Genomic DNA, 19,804 nt, shown 5'->3' with positions numbered 1-19,804 from the left:
ATCATACTTTTAACATAACACATTTTTTCATATATTATGAAGCAATCCTTTCTTAAATCTAAACTAGTTGAACTAAGTAGAAAGCAGGTATCTCTGTTGTGGATTATCTCAACCATTCCTTAATGACCTAGAAGTCTTTCACATACTTAAACACAAGTGAAAACTAGAATGTCAAAACCTGAGTTTCCGTTGCAGGTGCTCCTCACTTGAGGTCTGTGCTTGTATTGTGAGCCATGCGCCCGAACTGCATCCGTGGTTTGCAGCACACAAAGGCAAACTCTGCAGAGCATGTCTCACCTTCCTGCGAGTCAATGTGTGTTTGTGTGTGTGTGCAGGAACAGTGTCTGCAAAATTCTCACGTTTGACTCGGCTCTGTGTGACCGATGTGTTGTGTTGTGACTGATGTGTTGTTTTGGGTCTGATGTGTTGTGTTGTGACAGATGTGTTGTGTTGTGAGTAATGTGTTTTTTGTTGGGACTGATGTGTTGTCTTGCGTTTTGATTCTATTCCACTGCTCCATCATAAGTTACCAGAGTGCATATTCTGCTAATATAATCAGTTTTTTCCACCTAAAAAAACAAAACATGGCAAGACAAGATGAAAACTCCACACAACAAAAGCATATTGTCAGGGCTCATCGTACCAGAGATGTGTGTGTGTGTGTGTGTGTGTGTGTGTGTGTGTGTGTGTGTGTGTGTGTGTGTGTGTGTGTGTGTGTGTGTGTGTGTGTGTGTGTGTGTGTGTGTGTGTGTGTGTGTGTGTGTGTGTGTGTGAGCGAGAGAGATGCATAGCTCATCGTGTAGTGTATAATGCTGGACATTGCAGGTGTACGATGCAGCACAGGGCTCTTTGCATTTTACTACTATATATATATATATATATGTATGTAGTATATGGGACTCTGGTTTGTGGAGGCGCTCACTACAGTGTTGCCCTCCAGATCAGTTCTCTGAACACATTAATAAATAATGTGCTTATATATTAGGGGCTGAAATTATTTCATGTCCGTACAGCGCATTAAAGTGGGTAACGTCAGCCTTCATTCTCTGTATTTCTTCCTTTTACACAAATACACACACACGTTTTATATCCTTGGTCTCTTGAGCAGATGGTAGTGTGTACGGGAGTGTTGCAACTCAAGCCCTACGAGAACATCAGCATTCAGATTGTTGCTCACCCCCCTAAGGTAACAGACCTCAGCACTTAGCAGTAACGCTGCAGGTCTAGCCACTGTAGACTCCACCCTTGTTCTGAGGATTGTGATAAACTCACACACACGCAGGCCACAAGCCTCATGGTTCTGTATGCCCCACGAGAAACCCCCGCCCCCGACCCCACCCAATCCCAGAATCCAGCCGACTTCACCCAACCATATCGCTACGTCCAGGCACTCAAAGTGCGAGTGACTGTCGCATGATGATGACATCACGAGAGTTTGTAAGTCCAGTGCAATCCAGCGGCCACTCTCTCAGGGTGACGCGATGCGGGGCATCATCTGTTTCCACACACAGCGCAGAACAGATCCATCGGAGGAGAGAGAGAGAGACAGTGTGTGTGTGTGTGTGGGGGGGTCAGTTGATGATGCCTGAGAAGGTGTTGATGGCCAGGGGAAGACCTCGGTTCATGTACTGGCTCAGTCCGGCCCCGTCGCCGGTCCCGCCGGGCTTAGTGTGACTCGACTTGTGGAGGCAGTAGCAGGGGTCCAGACACAAGGAGATCTCGATGCTACGCACACGCACACATGCATGCACGAGTGAACACACACACACACACACACACACACACACACACACACACACACACACACACAAAATGTAATTGTTAGGAGCAGGAGGTGAACCCAGACGTAGGGATAAACTCAGAACTGGCTACTTTTGGTGGCAGAGCAGACAGAAACAAACGGAGGAGAAAGCTATGGACCACCAAACGGCACCAAAACACACTGGCAGAACTAGAGATCCTTAACCCATGAGCCTTTTAGTCAATGAGTCCTGTGAAGCTCTTGGAGGCGCTAATGGTTAAGGGTGGGACAAAGAAAAGTGACTCGGCAGCATGCCTCACCTCTGGACGTCTTTGAAGGCCCTCCGAGTGTCTCTGTCCAGGGTGACTGTGAACGACCGCTTCTCCAGAGAGCGAATCTTGATGTTACTGATCCTAATCTTCTGCTCCTGAGAATCCAAACCAATGAATGGTAACTTCAATCCAGCCGAAAAATATACATATGAATGAATGAATGTATGAATTTGAAACAAAAATGTAAGAAAACAAACATGCTCACCAGATTGCTTTTATTCTTGGTCTGAGCTTCGTTCAAAGTCAGTGTCAAACAGTTCAGATCTAGAGAGCATGAGGGAATAAAATAATAATCAAATCAACTACAATATTGGACAGATATGTGACAGCTTACTCTCAACAGGATAGGCCTGATAAGACTGTGTATGTGTATGCCTGTGCGTGTGCGTGCGTGTGTGTGTATGTGTGTGTGTGTGTGTGTGTATGTCTGTGTGTGTGTGTGTGTGTGTGACCAATGGACTTTGACGGACCTTCTGTTTCATTAGAGGGTATGGCGGTGATCTGGGCGGCGGACATCTTGACAGAGAGAGCGGTGTCCACATCACGACCGCTTAATGTCACCTGCAGGGGCAGAACACCCTGTCATGGTCCCACTCAGACACACATGCTGGCAGACCCTCATAAATCAATTGTAAACCAAAAATGTCAAGAGCTGGCCAAAAATACATTGAGCGACCATGAGGCAGTCAGTACTGACTACCTCATAAAAACTGATAGTAACTCTACTTTCAATGTGTAAGTGAGTCTTTCAGCTCCTTGTTCAACCATTTACAACTCGTTTGGAGACCTGTTGTTTAGATGTAGTAGCTCAAACTTTAGCACTAATTCAACTCTGAGCTCCACTTTAGAGTGGCTTACAACAACCATTCTGTGGAATGAAACTCTATGGAGGTATGAGACAGCCGTCTCACTGATCCGGTTGGAGTTGAAACGCGACGGTTGTGGTGTAAACGAGGGTTGGGGAAGGAGGCATGGCTGTACTAGGGAGGAGATCCACTCACCCTTTTGTAGTTCATCGAGACCACCGCTCCGCTGATGTCCCCCAAAGTCTTCCACTGTTGTTTCTCTGTTGACATCACACACACACACACACACACACACACACACACACACACACACACACACACGCACACACACACGGTTACTGACGGATTCAGGTAGGCCATTCCTTAAAGGCACATTCTCTCTCAGAGCCTGAAGGAGCCGGACGAGTGTCAATGTTCTTGCATTGCAAACCATACAGCTTAGATGGAAAAGAGCTATAAAGGGGGAAAACCCAACACACACACACACACACACACACACACACACACACACACACACACCTTTACATAACCTAAGACGTTACCTTTGACGGAGGGAGAGATGCGTCTGAACTCTGGAAGCTCCATCTCAAGGTGAGACAGGAACACCTGCTCCTCAGGCTCCTTGGTCAGGCCGCAGAAGCAGATCTGACCGGTGGAAACAAAGCAGCACTCATCAGAAATAACACTCTATACCCAACTCCTTAACCTGCAGCTAGAAACAAGAAGCTCAACCCAAGCTCAAACACATCACAGCTAGGAAGTATTTACACACCCAGTGAACAAGGGTTCGTGTGCCTGTGCATTTCTCTACAAACATGCATGCCAGTAATGATCATCAGGGCGCATGGTGGTATTTACGAGATCAAACGCAGTGCTTCTAAACTACTCCACTGTTCGCTTTGGCTGCTTTGTTCTTAGCAGATAATCTCCTTTGCCTAGCCTCCGCTTATAAGCCTTCCCAACATTTGGAAACAAAAATAATTTGGTCAGCCTTCTCTGCATAGCTGTGGAATCCACCACACACGTGGGCCTTTTCAGATTCACGGTGGAGCCTTGGCTCGTGACAGGCAGGTGTGGAATGCAGCAGTCGTAGCTCACCTTCACCTGGTAGATAGAGAAGCGCACGGGCTGCCGGCCCATGCGCACGTAGTAGGAGATGACATCAGACAGCAAGGACTCCTGCTGACCGATGTTAGTGTGCTGGCCACAAAAAGAACAAAAGGTGCAGTCATTATTTACTTCAACTGACATCCAACCACAGCTTGTTGGTAGCAAAGCTACAAGCAAAGCAATCCTAACATGGTGTTAACTCATATCTCTTCTGTTCACACAGTGGGCTGAAGGTTTTGAGTGTTGTAAGGATGTACCTTTTTAGCTAGCTCAGGGATGGTGACGCCCAGGCTCCGGATGTGACAGTTGTACCAGGGGTCCACCATGCCCAGGTAGGAGCCAAACGCACAACATTGCTCCTTGGTTGGAGCAGCATTTTCCTGAAACACACCCAGGATCACGTCACATGACATTCAAATGGAAGAAGCCTATGCATCACACAAGCTTATCATCAAAATGTGAGTCCAACTTGGTTCTTGTGGCAAGAGAGTTGAGTTGGAGCATTCCTGTTTTGAAAGTGAAACTGCTCTTACTTTGACAGAGGAAGTGCTCTTACTTTGACAGAGGAGGCGCTGACGGGAATGTAGTAAAACTGGAGGTTCACTTTTTGCGTCAGAAAGAGCTTCCGCGCTTCCCTTTTCCTGTAAAGGTAAAACACACACACTCTAAATCCAACTGCACATTTTTAGGAAGGTTAAGTAGTGGCACATTATATAACAGATGCCCGATATTATGTGGTGATGATGATTGTTACGATCCTTCCGAACAGCGTCAAGCTCATCGCTAAGAGCCCCTTTTGGAGATGCTGTAGCCTCATCCGATTCTTTATAACTCCACACCTATAATACCCCGTTGAACTGTGTGAAATACGCCTAATTAGGAACACAAGATCTGCACGGAAATAAGCATTTCAAGCATGTCTTTCAGCATGCTCATTCGGACTCCAGTACCCATAATCCCACAGGGCTGCTTCCCGTTACCTGAGACCGTAGTAAGCTTTGGCCAGGCGTCCCAGCACCCTGTCGTCTCCCATGACGACGATCCTGGCAGTGAAGGGGCATGGCTCCTTGGAAAAGGAGCGTGCGGCCTGGGAGGAGCTGCCGCCCGTCTGGCGCAGCAGGGTCCTTCGGGAGACCTCCCCGACCCGGCCCAGACCCCCATGCTCCTCCAGGGTGTCCTGCATCAGCACCATGCTGTCGCTCACCGTGGGCTTCATCTTCATGCCCCCCTTCCGGCTCAGCCTGCCGGCCACCTCCTGCCCACTGTGATGTACAGACATTTAATTTACAAGGAAATCGCGATCTCCCAGGCCAGAAAGGAGGAGAGAGTGGTATGAAAACAGCCCGTTCACAGTTTGTAAGTGGCTGTTTATCAAGATACAGATGATAGATTGACTCCCGTTGATTTCATTGAACACATTGTAGTGTTTAGATGTTTTATAGTGTTAAAAAGTCGTTAAAAAGGTTGCCTTTAGATAAGGTGGATGGCGGTGGATGATGTTCATTGCCATCGGGGTATGTGTTATGACCTTTCACCCATTTATCCCAAATAGAAATAGCTGTTGCAGACTCAATAGAGATGGTGATATCTGCAAGGGGCGGAGTCACGCCTTGTTTCGATTTGAACGTTTTCTTTCAGAAAACGATCAAATCGTAATGTTTTCCCACAATAGCCAGTCTACATGGCGTTGATTTGAAACCTTTCCCGACACCTTTCCAGTTTACTGCTGATCGTTATGAACATTTCTAGATACCTCTTTACAGTTTACTGGTGTACATGTGTAACCTTCACCGACGCCTTTTTACAGTTGACTGCTCAACCTGAATTTTAGAACGTACCATTTGAAGTCCGCCGGGGGCGACACGGGTAAGTCCGCGGACATCTGGTCATACCACTCAGCCTCGGCCGTGGTGGGGGGGAGGTCTCGCTCGATGCCGCTGTCCACGGACATGACCGAGTGGCGAGGGGTGTCCTGAGGGTCCAGGAGGTCCGACGTCTCCAGAGCGTCCCCGTGGTCCTGGCTCAGGGAGAAATGCTCCGACATGGAGGAGGAGCGCACACACCTGTACAGCTCCTTCCCTGGGACACGTACACACGCACACACACACACACACACACACACACACACACACACACACACACACACACACACACACACACACACACACACACAGCACACACGCACACACACGCAGACACAAACTGTTAGAGGCAGCTCCTTTAATATACCACACACACACAAACACACTGTTAAAGAAAGCTACTCTACTGTCGCTCCTACAAAGAACCACACACACACGCGCGCACACACACACACACACACACACACACACACACACACACACACACACACACACACACAAACCTGACAGTGTGTGCTTTCGTAATCATTGCGAATCCAAGTATAATGCAGGCCTATAAATAACTAAGTGTGAGTTTTAGCGGATATCTGTAAAACCCCTAATGTCTCACAAAAATACTGTCTCACCCACTGTTTAGACCAGAAATGCACACCCTTACTCACTCACCCACTGTCTCACAAAAATACACAGACACAGACACAAACACACACACACACACACACACACACACACACACACTCACTGATGTCCTCGTCGTCTGTCCACATATGGAAGCTGATCTCTGGGTTGGGAAGGCGGCTGTCACACAGCGGCCCGCATGACAATGGACCTGCAGACCACACACACACACATATACAAACAAACACACAAACACAAACACACACACACACACAAATACACAGGATGAGGAGGATGAGAACATATAACTGTCACAGTGTCACAACCCCACCCCCCACCCCCATTACCTCTCCTCCACTCTGAACTCTGTCTATTCTTCCCGATCAGATGGATAGCTGTTATGATAATAATAGGAAGGAGGGTATATTTCAGGGTCGTCTGGGGAAATAACAACAGCTGTGTAAGCAGATGTGTGCCGTGGGTGGTGAAGGTCCGGGAAGGGGGGGGTTCAAACCAGCAACGCGTCGCCCACGGGCTCCTCAATGAGAATAATGCGGTGATAATGAGCTGTGTCAGCCTCAAAGGTGTGATGTGCAGTCATGTGGTGCAGACTCGGGTTTGAAAACAACTATAGAAGAAACAAGTTATTCATAATATAATAAGCGTGCATAAAATGTATTTTTTATTGTCTTATTGACCAAATGTATTTGTTTATCTGCGCTGTCTGTACGAGGAGTGTGCGTGCGTCTGTGTGTGTGTGTGTGTTTGGTAGGTTGTCATGGCGGCGTCACCTGCACGTGCTGTGGCCAGAATTTCTTGGTAGAGCTGATCCAGACGACCTCCCAGCATGGCCCCCTCCCCCGGCCTGCCGCCCTCCTTGGCGTTCTGCTCCAGAATCGCTACCACTTCCTGGAAGTAAGGCTCCACATCCTGTCCCATGTCCTGTTATACACACACACACACACACACACACACGTACACACATAAATATACACACACACACATAATCACACACACACACACACACACACACACACACAAATATACACACACACATAAATATACACACACGTAATCACACACACACACACACAAACACACACACGGGGGTGCAGGTGATGACCAATGTGCACACAGGGAAACATTGACACACAAACACGAATGAAGGTAAAGGCAAGCACAAATACACACACACCCACGCAGGGGAAGATAGACATGGAAACCCCAGATATTAATAGTAAATAGGTGGGAGTTCACAAGCCTCTTCTTGTGTGTGTGTCCGGCAGAGGTGCAAGACCCATAAAACCCTACGTGTGCACTACTATAGGTGCATTGTAATAGTTCATTCAAACAGAGCAATAGAACCTGGTTGCTTAGCAAAAATACATTTTAATCACAGGATGGGGTAATGAAGAAAATATTAATGAGTGTGAAGAATCATGGATTTCCCCCCTTTGGAGGTTGTGATCGGCTTGCAACTTTTGCTGGAAAAACCCATGTGAGCCAAGAGAAACCCATTACACTACAGCACGGTACACAGCACACAACCATGGGAATGGAGAAACACTGTGTAGTTGTGATAGAGGAAGTATTTCATGCAAGGAGAATACAGTTATGCACATCTTTATTACCCAACTGGATTGGAAGAGTGAACAAAATAAAAAGGCAATATCTCTAGCTTGTCCCTCTCCCTAGAAGCATGAAAACTGGTTAGTCAGCTCTGAGGAAACCATGAGGGAGACTCCTGACATGGAGGAACATTCCCCAGGTGAAAAGGTGGAAAGGGAAAATTGCAAAGAATGGCGTGCAGAAGAAGCCTGCAAAGTGCAGCAGATGCGTGCCCAGAAGAGTTGATTAGACCCTCAGATGAAGAAGGGCCCGCAGTCAATAATTACACTCCCTAGTTAACCAATCAGCCCCAAACCCACTTTCAATGTGTTTGTATGTTTTCAGGTGTCTGGGATTGTATTATTAATACCTTGTGTACTGTGTCTATGTGCTGTGTTAAAAAGTGAACCCCGATGTTTGTGATCATGTGTTTCACAAATGATGATGTACGGTATATATCTGTATATATATACAGTGGGGCAAAAAAGTATTTAGTCAGCCACCAATTGTGCAAGTTCTCCCACTTAAAAAGATGAGAGAGGCCTGTAATTTTCATCATAGGTATACCTCAGCTATGAGAGACAAAATGAAAAAAAAAAAATCTAGAAAATCACATTGTCTGATTTTTAAAGAATGTATTTGCAAATTATGGTGGAAAATAAGTATTTGGTCAATAACAAATGGTCATCTCAATACTTTGTTACATGCCCGTTGTTGGCAATGAAAGAGGTCAAACGTTTTCTGTAAGTCTTTACAAGGTTTTCACACACGGCTGCTGGTATTTTGGCCCATTCCTCCATGCAGATCTCCTCTAGAGCAGTGATGTTTTTGGGCCTTCGCTGGGCAACACAGACTTTCAACTCCCTCCAAAGATTTTCTATGGGGTTGAGATCTGGAGACTGGCTAGGCCACTCCAGGACCTTGAAATGCTTCTTACGAAGCCACTCCTTCGTTGCCCGGGCGGTGTGTTTGGGGTCATTGTCATGCTGAAAGACCCAGCCACGTTTCATCTTCAGTGCCCTTGCTGATGGAAGGAGGTTTTCACTCAAAATCTCACGATACATGGCCCCATTCATTCTTTCCGTCACACGGATTAGACGTCCTGGTCCCTTGGCAGAAAAACAGCCCCAAAGCATGATGTTTCCACCCCCATGCTTCACTGTAGGTATGGTGTTCTTTGGATGCAACTCAGCATTCTTTCTCCTCCAAACACGACGAGTTGAGTTTTTACCAAAAAGTTCTATTTTGGTTTCATCTGACAATATGACATTCTCCCAATCCTGTTCTGGATCATCCAAATGCTCTCTAGCAAACTTCAAACGGGCCCGGACATGCACTGGCTTTAGCAGGGGGACACGTCTGGCACTGCAGGATTTGAGTCCCTGGCGGCGTAGTGTGTTAGTGATGGTAGCCTTTGTTACTTTGGTCCCAGCTCTCTGGAGGTCATTCACTAGGTCCCCCCGTGTGGTTCTGGGATTTTTGTTCACCGTTCTTGTGATCATTTTGACCCCACAGGGTGAGATCTTGCGTGGAGCCCCAGATCGAGGGAGATTATCAGTGGTCTTGTATGTATTCCATTTCCTAATAATTGCTCCCGCAGTTGATTTCTTCACACCAAGCTGCATACCTATTGGAGATTCAGACTTCCCAGCCTGGTGCATGTCTACTATTGTGTTTCTGTCGTCCTTTGACAGCTCTTGGGTCTTGGCCATAGTGGAGTTTGGAGTGTCACTGTTTGAGGTTGTGGACAGATGTCTTTTATACTGATAAGGAGTTCAAACAGGTGCCATTAATACAGGTAACGAGTGGAGGACAGAGGAGCCTCTTAAAGAAGAAGTTACAGGTCTGTGACAGCCAGAAATCTTGCTGGTTTGTAGGTGACCAAATACTTATTTTCCACCATAATTTGCAAATTAATTCCAAAAAAATCAGACAATGTGATTTTCTGGATTTTTTTTTTTCATTTTGTCTCTCATAGCTGAGGTTTACCTATGATGAAAATTACAGGCCTCTCTCGTCTTTGTAAGTGGGAGAACTTGCACAATTGGTGGCTGACTAAATACTTTTTTGCCCCACTGTATCTGTCTGTCTGTCTGTCTGCCTACCAATCTTTCTGTCTATCCATCTGTCTGTCTGTGTCTGTCTCTGTCTGTCGGCCTGTCGGTCTATTCCGATGTGGACTGATGAGGTGAGGGGACCTCCACTGACCCTGAGGGCCTGGACCAGGCTGGGGCCGTTACAGCGCTGGGGCCCCAGAGCCACCTGGATGGAGTGCTGGATCACGCTGCTCATGTGGTCCAGTGGAGTCAGGGGCCCATGGGGCCCCAAGTTGGAGGCCTGGATGTCAGCCTGCAGGAGCATGCCCAGGGGCCCCGAGAAAATCATAGGGTCTGCAAAAACAAACACCCTGGAGAAGAGGGGAGGAAGATGAGAGGGAGGAGGAGGATGAGAAGGGGAAGGAGGAGGAGGGACAGAGGAGGAGGGAAAGGAATGAAGAACTCCATCATTCACTTTTCTCTCAAATTCATGACGTGAAAAAGCCAATCTCTACTTCCTCTATGTATTGGTTTTAAAGGAGGTAGAATTCAAGGACAAACTACGATTCAGCACGCATGCGAAGATCCATGTAGTTTCACTACCCAAGAGACCTGTGCGAGCAACCGTTCACACGTACGCAAAGACCTACTCGAGGTTAGCAATGGATCTTCAGTCTCTGCGGAGGTTTGTGTCAACTAATCACTGATTGGTCGAGCAGGAAGCGAGCATCTGGATGATTGAGTCTCGCGATTCCGCTTCCAGATATAGTCCTTGTTTCATGGTTATTTGGGTTTGAAAAGTTGAACCGCCCCCTTTAACATGACCTACGTATAAATATCAGCAGCTCTGCGAAGATCCGCTGACTTGTGACGTAGATGCAAATTAGCTGTACATAAAAGCTTTAGACGACTGTGAAACCACCAGCCTGCACGTGTGGTCAACATGAGAGAGAGAATGCCATTGATCTCCAATTCCTTCTGCTCCACTCAGAAAGAACGCAATCTGCAAACTCCAGTTCGACATGGCATGCCTCGAGCGGGAAAGAGGATGTGACACTGGAGTGTGACAAAGTAGAGACGCGCTCGGTCGCCCATCACTCGGAACAAGGGCTCTCATTGGGGCCAAGGGATCACTCACCTCTCCTGAAAGGGGTAATGCTGGTTCTTCAAGCTCTGTTCGGCCACAACCCTCCTCTGATACATCAGGCCTGGGGAACAAACCACATCACACAGTGTCCGTTAACGTAGATCCTCATCCGTTCACCACACCGCACCGTAATCAGATCCTCGTACAGCAGCAGAATCATATGATGATGGCCATGCAAGTTCAAGATTGGAGATTGAAGATTAAAGTGTATCAAAGCACATTTGTCTTGCTTTTGTGACATAATATGATTGAAAGAAAGAAGTAACACTTTTTATTTTTTCATCATTTACATTAGAAAGTATTTCTAGAAAGCTATTCATATGGATGTTATATTGCATATAGATTTACTATATGGAGCAACTGTCCACAGGATTTACTGTGGACAGTTACTGAATGACTGATAATGGTGGGGTGGGATTAACTAGAATAGGAAAGTTACTAGCATTTTAAAGGAGAACATTTTCTTTTAACCTGGATCCTATTACCTCCCTATGAGGGACTAATGCGGACACCAATGAAAAAATGTATGTCCGCATTAGTGCGAAGTTGAAAATAAGCTCTTGTTCAATAAAACGTAGTTTATCTTTGAAGATAGCAGTACGGTGTGAGAGATGACATAGTTAACTCATGCGAGAGAGAGAAAGAGACAGAGACAGAGACAGAGAGAGGGAGAGGGAGAGGGAGAGACAGAGACAGAGACAGAGACAGAGACAGAGACAGAGACAGAGACAGAGACAGAGAGAGGGAGAGGGAGAGGGAGAGGGAGAGAGAGAGAGAGAGACAGACAGAGACAGAGACAGAGACAGAGACAGGGAGAGGGAGAGGGAGAGGGAGAGGGAGAGAGAGAGAGCCGTACCTGGAGTGCAGCACTCAGCCTTCATGAGTCTACTGTAGCTGAGGCCTGTGGAGCAGTATGGCTGGGGGAAGGTCAGGAGCCTCTTGCAGAAGTTGTAGACACGCTTGTGGAGCTCAGCAGGCATGGTGGCTGTCTGGAAAACATTGATGCACACACATCAAGCCACCACCGAGTATGTAGGGGTTTGTGTAGGTATGTGTGTGTGGGGGTTTGTGTGTGTGTGTTTGTGTGTGTGGGGGTGTGTGTGTGGGTGTGTATGTGGGGGGGGGGTTTGTGTGTGCATGTGTGTGTGGGGGTGCGTGTTGGTGTGTGTGTGTGTTTGGGGGTTTCTGTGTGTGTGTGTGTGTGTGTGTGTGTGTGTGTGTGTGTGGGGGGGGGGGGGTTCTGTGGGTATGTGTGTGAGTGCAAGTGGGTGAGTGTGTGAGTGCCCGCTGTACTGCACCTGTAACACAGCGTACATGAGTGTGTGCAGCAGAGGAATTATGTTTTTGCGACAGTCCAGCCTCTCGGCCTGTAGGTGATACAAAATATAATTAACGTCAAGAACAACAGGCAATAATCAAACAGTTTTCTCCAGTATACAAGAAATGAGTTTGATGCATGTTGTTGTCACCATATATGTTGTTGTCACCACATGTCACCACGTAGGAAATAACCATGAAACATGCAGGACACAGAAGCGATTAGGGTCATGACAGACGACCACATAGTCCTGAGTGCTGGATGCGTACCTTCTCCAGCTCTTTGATGACAACACAAACCAGGGACGAGTTGCCATCCGGGCGGTTCTGAACCTTCTTATTGAGTGTCCATCTGAGCATGCCTTCATACACACACACACACACACACACACACACACACAAACACACACACGTGCGCACACACAGATTAATTCAATGACATAACCAAATTTCAAATTTCAAATTGAACAATAGAAAATACTTCTGAAGGAAATCATCCAACACACAGACGCACACACATACACATACACACACAAACCTGTGAGATGACAGTCCCGTTCTCGGGGCAGGATGGCCTGCACACTGCGGTAGAGGTCAGGCTCCGACAGCGTGGGGGTTCTGCCAGCTATGACAACGTCAGATGCTAGAGGTTAAAGACGGTAGTTGGTGGTCCTTTGTAAAGAATAAGGCTTGCACTTTGACATGTGTGTGACACTTTTAGATTTGTAATTTTGGTTTAATTTGTAATGTAATGCAACAACAATATTGCATTCAACAGCGTGCATGTGTGTGTGCGTGTGACTGTGTGTGTGTGTGTGTGTGTGTGTGTGTGTGTGTGTGTGTGTGTGTGTGTGTGTGTGTGTGTGTGTGTGTGTGTGTGTGTGTGTGTGCATGCACCTGCCGCCTCCATGCCGTGATGATTGCTCTGGCTAACCCAGGGCGTGTTGTGGCTCATCTCTAAGGTGCATGCTGGGAAAACAGCTTCACAGCTACAGGAAGAAAGAGGAACAGGACAAGGTGTTGAGTGAATCAACCCTTGCAATGCCACAAAGACGGCACACCTGTTAAAAAAAGCCCAAACCCTCATGAACTCATGTGAGTAAGGGCCACACAGCCCCCAGCATGGTTTTTACTCCAAACTATTGAAACAAAGATAAGCAATGTTCCACCTCGGCCTCAGCTATGAAGAACTTAAAATGAAAGGATGCAAATTGAATTGAATTTTTTACAAAACAAACACAGGACTCACACAGGTCATTACTTTACATTAACCAAAAAGAGTAAATTAGTCTGTATTTCCAAGTAACAATGCTGTTACTGAAACCATTTATTTTTTCTGTGGGGTTTTATGTGGTGGTCATAGGGTGTGTGTGTTTCTGGGGGAGTTTTCCTCTGGTTGCATTTACTTGTATTTAACGAATGCTAGCAGTCACAAAAGTTTTCACTTTCATGCATAGCGTCTTTGTACAGGTCTGATGTTTCAGTGTTTGTTCTCCTCACACTTCTAGCCTCCATCTCAATGTGATTATCTTGCTACACCTGCAGCACAGAGTGGCAGGGCTTCCACCACCCTGCTGCTAATGAGCAAGAAGAAAGGAATGTAGTTCTCCATGTACGGGTCACGTTATAACTCAACCTCTTGGTTAACTTAATTTAATAAGTAGTGAGGCGTGCTAGAAGGGTGGATCAGTGAATAACTCATTATGGTAGAATGAAGACCTCCCCCACACACTGAACCGGTCAAGCCTGACATGAGAGATCCCAGAAATTATGCATGGGAAAAATCCATGCCAAAAATATGTCCATCGATAGCATTGCATTGGCTTAGCCATGATGATTACTTGAGATGGATGCACAATGTGCACTGTGATCATTTTGTCTGTACTGTTTGTTCACTGCCCTTGTCAGGACGTTTAGCTGATTTCTAGATATAAGATGATACATTACTTATTTTTTTCTCTGTGCCAGTCAAGTATTGTTGAGTCATCCTGCACTGCTGGCACATTTAATTCTATTTCGGGTTCCAAGGCTGAGTGCCCATAAAGAAACGCAGCAACACGCTGTTTCTGGAAAAAGACATGATTCAGTTCCTGCAATAAGCTTCAGACGCCAAACTCATTCATTCGCAATTCGACGTCAATAAGCTTCAGAGAGTGAACTCAACCCTAAGCAGAGTTACGTCAAAAAGCTTCAACAAGTCAACTCAACCCTAAGCAGAGTTACGTCAAAAAGCTTCAACAAGTCAACTTAACCCTAAGCAGAGTTACTTCAAAAAGCTGTTATGTCAGTAAAAGTGTTATGTTAGAAAGCTTCAGCCAGTAAACTCAACCATTGGCAGTGTTACGGTAAAAAGCTTCACACAGTAAACTCAAGAACTGTTTCTGCATTCCATTGTGGAGAAAATGCTGAGGCCAAAAAACAAAACCCCCTAAACTTAACCTCAAAATAAAACATGGAGGACCAGTTTCAGTCGAAGCACACTGCGGACGCGTCTGAAAACAGGAAAGAGTCGGACACAGCAATGACTTGTGGAAGTGAACTAAGCTCAGCACGCGGGGCTGCCTCTGTGTGTGTGTGTGTGTGTGTGTGTGTGTGTGTTTGTGTGTTTGTGTGTGTGTGTGTGTGTGTGTTTGTCTGTGTGTGTGCAGGTTGGCTGGAATTCCCCAGTTTCAGAATAGTTTGCCATAGACCTGTCCGGAGTGAAGAAAGGGCAAAGAGCAATCTAGCAGAGCTGTTGATTATTATTTGACAAATTAACTCGTTAGGGTTGGTCAAGTCATCAAGGATAAGATGCCAAAAAGGTATAACGTCATGAGACGTCAATACATAATCTAAATAATTGTTTCAAATGATTATGAATGATGTTTATTCATGTTCAATTTGACCCTTATAAGGTCCTATCCTCTATATAATATCAACATGTTACAGGCAAAATTGTGGCTTGTCAGTTTGAAAACATTCTCAACTGGTTTGTTGGACGTGATAAGAACACAAATAAAATGTTATTCACAATGTATGCTAAATTTCATTAATCAAGACAGCATTAATTGATTAAAAGATCACTAGCTGCGATGCTTCCACTAAAAAGTATCTTATTAACTTTTCATTATACAATCTATCACTTTTAAATGCCAAATAATACTTGTTGTTAAGTTATTACCTTTTAATCAGCAGCTGTGGCTTGAAGAAATGCATTGGTTAATAGGCATTAATGCATACTGACTGCAGAGCGCTGATAGTATAAAAAATCAAATGCCTTTTTTGGGGGAGGAGCTAGCAACACATTATTGCATTGTGTAGTTTTGTGTTGAGAAAAAAAAGTGCAAGTAACAAGACAAGTAACAAGAGTTGCAAGACGGGGGAATTTCTCCCTGAACAAAAGCTCTTCAGTTGTGACAATGTGGAGTCCATGACGACCCCAGACGCTCCCTCTGACGTCATATTGACTGAAATGATCATGATGGGATACATCCCTGGGGGTCTTCAGAGGTGGTAAGACTGGTTACAAAGAGATACAATGTTATACTCTGCATTAAAGGCACTTCATCACAACAGAAACAAGAAGACCTTTCAAAATGTATTCTCATCTAGCAGGAACTGAAAGGTACACTTTGGCACGTTTGTATACTCAAACTCACACACACTCACACTCACACCCCATGCAAACACTCACCCATCTAACCACCAACACACAAAAACACTCAAACTGACCTCAAAACAAACAGATATTTTCTACTTTGGTGTAACTGAAGAGGATATCAATCACATAGTGTTCCTGTAACAACACACCAAACAATATGAGGAAGTCTTCTACAGATCACGCACACATGGGGGTTGTGTGTGTGTGTGTGTGTGTGTGTGTGTGTGCGTGTGTGTGCATGTGTACACACATGGGAGTTCATTTGTTCACATAGGATCTCTGCAGTTTAGAGAAGAGAGAACGGATTGTGAAAAAAGTGTGTGTGTGTACACAAATGTTTGTAGTTCATTTGAGTCACATAGGATCAGTGTAGATTGGAGAAGAAAGAACAGTTTGTGAAGAAAGTATGTGTATGTGTGTGTAAGTGTGTGTCTCTGATGTCTTCAGCTTCAAACATTGTTCTATAAACTGATGTTTTTGCACTGCAGACATGAAAACACATCCGAAGAAGACTAGCGTTGCCATATTAAGAGCTCACACAAATACATAATTTCAAGCCGTGGATAATTGTATGGTTTTCCCAACGATTATTTGAATAGTTATAATAATACATATTACATTATTTAAAAGGGAAATCCACTGTGTATCTTTCCTGTCTGAATCAGAGTCAGCTAGACCACTGCTGCAGAATCCTGTTTTATCAACCCCCCTCCCAAAATGAGCACTTTGCTTTAAAGTCTGAAGATAATACAAATCTAAAGTGCCAACACAAAAGCATTCAGCAGGATGCTGAATGCTGGAGCAGGAGCAGGATAATAGCTGGTCCCTCGGGACATAATGTCACCCTGAATGCTTAATATAGTTACACAGGTAACAGCTATTATTGGGAAACTTGCACCACTAAATATGGTATTGTTGCATAGTACATTTTATTCGATAGACAAACGCTGTTGAATGTGTCTAATGCCATAGGTTATCCTGGAATCACCCAGTAGCCCTACATGCTTTCCACACAATCCCATACCTCAACATAATATTAAAATAAACGACTCAGAAACAACCAACACTTCAGTAGTAAAACATCTCTAGACAAAGTCTAGAAGATAATAATTAGTATCACTAAGGCCGTTCATAAGTCATTCTGTCCGACGGAGGAACGCGAGGCCTAATTTACGAGTTGACGTGAGTGGAAACACAATTTCCAAGCCGGCTCAGAGCTCGAAACATGTGGTCGCGGCGCAGTTTTTCCTCTGGTATATCGCTGCAACCAACATGACCCGGGCATATGGATCCCGGCTGATTTGCTCAGACCCAAATAAAGTCGCCATAGAGTCAAATACGCAACCGTAAAAAAAAATACAGATATTTCCACGTATGTGGTTGGCAATATTGTGTCAGAAAATAACGTAGGACGCATGTGACTTTGGAAATATGAACTCCCTTCAAACCAGCAAGTAAAATCACTTGCCAATTTTGGTTGTGATCTATCCATTTTTTTTAAATAATTTCAATGCAAAAGCCCAAACTTTGAATGGCGTTGTTGCCAGAGAATCGAAAGCATTACCGCATTTATTCGTTTATAACAAATGTCTTTTACGTTAATTGTTATGGTGTCCAAATCAGCTATCCCATGATGGTCCCACTGTGAATCCCAACCCTTGGTCCCCTGACATGATCTGCGATGCTTCGTGCTAACGTCAGGGCTGTAACAGCGACACAAAACAGGGAGGTCACGGCGTTTGGAGACATCCAGTCTTTCTGGAACGGAATATGCAGTGCTTCACATTTAATGGTTTTGGCTAAGTGACAGGTGCGCGCACGTATTGGGACGGGCTGGGGCAGCTCGAGGACAGAGTGATGATGGAGAACGTCTAGACACCGTATCTTGGCAGCTTATTTTCCTAACCGGCCAATAAAAGAGTGTTGGTGTCTACTTGTGGCCGTGCGCGCCTTAAATAAAGCTCATTGTGGGAATGAAGTTGTTAGATGAGTAGCCTAAGACGATGGGTTATTCTTAGTAAAGAAAAGACGGTTTGGGGTTTCTGGAATTATATGGCTCATCTTGACTGGCATATGCTGCATTTGAGACCAAACGAGGCCTGCACAACATGGTAGAAGATAACGTTATGTTTCTTTTTGAAACATTTTATACCCTATATAATATAATTTAATGTGGAAACAATGCCGCAATAAAACTGATAACTAACACTCGTTAGATGAATTCAAACTCAGACACAGTTTCACCCTAAGGGAGATGCCTAAATAAGTAACAAAAGTTATCCAAACAGTTTTTTTTGTGTGTTTTTTTTGTTACAAAAGACTCACTGTTCTACTACAAGGATCATTGTGTTAACCCAAAGCGGTCCGATCGGGTGCTCTGAAATAGCTGACTCCCTCTTAAGTCTGTGTCGAAACGTCATCAAGACCCCTGCAGCAGCAGTTTTAAGTGTGGCCATAAATCTCAAATCGAAGCACTGAAGGAGATAACGGCAATCAGAAAGCCTCCAAGGAAGGTTCAAAGGGGTCCACTGCCGACCGTAATAACACGCGCGCAGAAACGGTCGCTACAAACGCCGTGCATCCTCTGAAACTGTCCAACAGCACCAGGAAGCTCGGCTCTAAAACAAGGAAGTCGGGGGGGGGGGGGGGGGGGGGGCTGTACAGAGCTGCTTTTAGACCTAGCCTAGACACAGCAGATACTTGAGTCACATCAGCAAGTGAAACCAAACATTGGCATTCTCTCAGGCGGAGACGCCTCTTTGACTGACTGTCTTTGGAGGCTGTACAACATCTGTGCAATGTGAACCTAACGATTTTGAAGTACCTGACGGGTAACGCTGATTAGAATGACGTTGGCGTTGATACACATTCATAAGCTACAAATGAATGGACATACAGTAATCCTCCCTCTACAGCTCATACTGTCTAAGCCACCTCATGTAAACCATGAGCCATGTAGTGAGACAAGAAGGTTAGATGCTAACAAATTATAAGTAACTAACGTCAGTAATATAAATTAAAAAAAACATTTGTTACAATTTGTAGATATCGTCGTGAAATTGTACACGATATCGATCATTATTGGCTCAAGATACCTTTTGACAACTGATGTTTGACTATAAGTAAACAAGGTGTTGCGTTGTAAGTTACAGAGTGCAGGATTTATTTTAGTTAAAACATTTAAAAGCCTACTGTAGCTCGCGGCATTACTATTAAGTTATTAGTCGCTTCAATTCAATGTACCGATTTTTCTTTAGGTACGTACCTGGTATTACGATTTTCATTAAGCCCCAATGTGTCATAAAAGTCCCAAGACGTGAGGAGAAGTGACTTCCACTTCCAACTGTCAGTGACTGACACAAAGCACACGCGAGTGCTTTGAGGACACCCAGGGTGCTCTCCGCGTGACCACGCCCACCACTTGTACGTTACAATTAACCAATGGCGCGTCTCAGTTCCTCCATGTGCGGTTAGAGAATTATCATTATATAGTGGCGTTTCGATTTTACTCACTTTATTTATTGTACACAAATTTGACCAATATATATAAATATCCATACTGTACATCTTACAAAGTATCCATTGTA

General features: G+C 45.1%; 1 protein-coding gene across 2 annotated transcripts; it reads right to left on the bottom strand.

Annotated features, from left to right (window-relative positions):
• Window positions 1–1,349: 1,349 nt before the first annotated feature.
• Window positions 1,350–19,555, bottom strand: pik3r6 (phosphoinositide-3-kinase regulatory subunit 6). 2 transcript variants are annotated; one of them, XM_079758939.1, is made up of 21 exons: window positions 19,483–19,555; window positions 13,475–13,566; window positions 13,116–13,202; window positions 12,848–12,939; window positions 12,559–12,627; window positions 12,117–12,249; window positions 11,252–11,321; window positions 10,286–10,484; window positions 7,261–7,411; window positions 6,594–6,680; window positions 5,828–6,068; window positions 4,970–5,251; window positions 4,546–4,630; window positions 4,247–4,369; window positions 3,978–4,079; window positions 3,422–3,524; window positions 3,075–3,139; window positions 2,544–2,634; window positions 2,279–2,337; window positions 2,062–2,168; window positions 1,350–1,725 (listed from the first exon to the last, which is right to left on the bottom strand). In XM_079758939.1, exons 2-21 carry the CDS (start codon window positions 13,530–13,532, stop codon window positions 1,572–1,574), a joined length of 2,358 nt encoding a protein of 785 aa, XP_079615065.1. In that variant the 5' UTR covers window positions 13,533–13,566; window positions 19,483–19,555; the 3' UTR covers window positions 1,350–1,571. The 2 variants fall into 2 exon arrangements, with proteins under 2 accessions (XP_079615065.1, XP_079615066.1); XM_079758940.1 differs by lacking the exons at window positions 13,116–13,202; window positions 13,475–13,566; window positions 19,483–19,555 and having other exon boundaries at window positions 12,575–12,627; window positions 12,848–12,923.
• Window positions 19,556–19,804: the final 249 nt, after the last annotated feature.

The sequence above is a fragment of the Pollachius pollachius genome (genome assembly GCF_949987615.1).
Source record: "Pollachius pollachius genome assembly, chromosome: 2".
In the NCBI taxonomy this organism is placed as follows: Eukaryota; Metazoa; Chordata; class Actinopteri; order Gadiformes; family Gadidae; genus Pollachius; species Pollachius pollachius.
Note: the sequence above shows the minus strand (reverse complement) of the source record. Positions and strands in the feature narration are given on the sequence as shown.

Bases quoted from the DNA above. Each gene is read 5' to 3' on its own strand.
- pik3r6 (XM_079758939.1), bottom strand. From the start codon at position 13,532: ATGAGCCACAACACGCCCTGGGTTAGCCAGAGCAATCATCACGGCATG. The intron at 6,069-6,593 runs GTGAGTGTGTGT...TACGTGTCCCAG, and splicing joins GACAGACGACGAGGACATCA to GGAAGGAGCTGTACAGGTGT. The intron at 4,631-4,969 runs GTAACGGGAAGC...TTACCTTTACAG, and splicing joins AAAGCTTACTACGGTCTCAG to GAAAAGGGAAGCGCGGAAGC.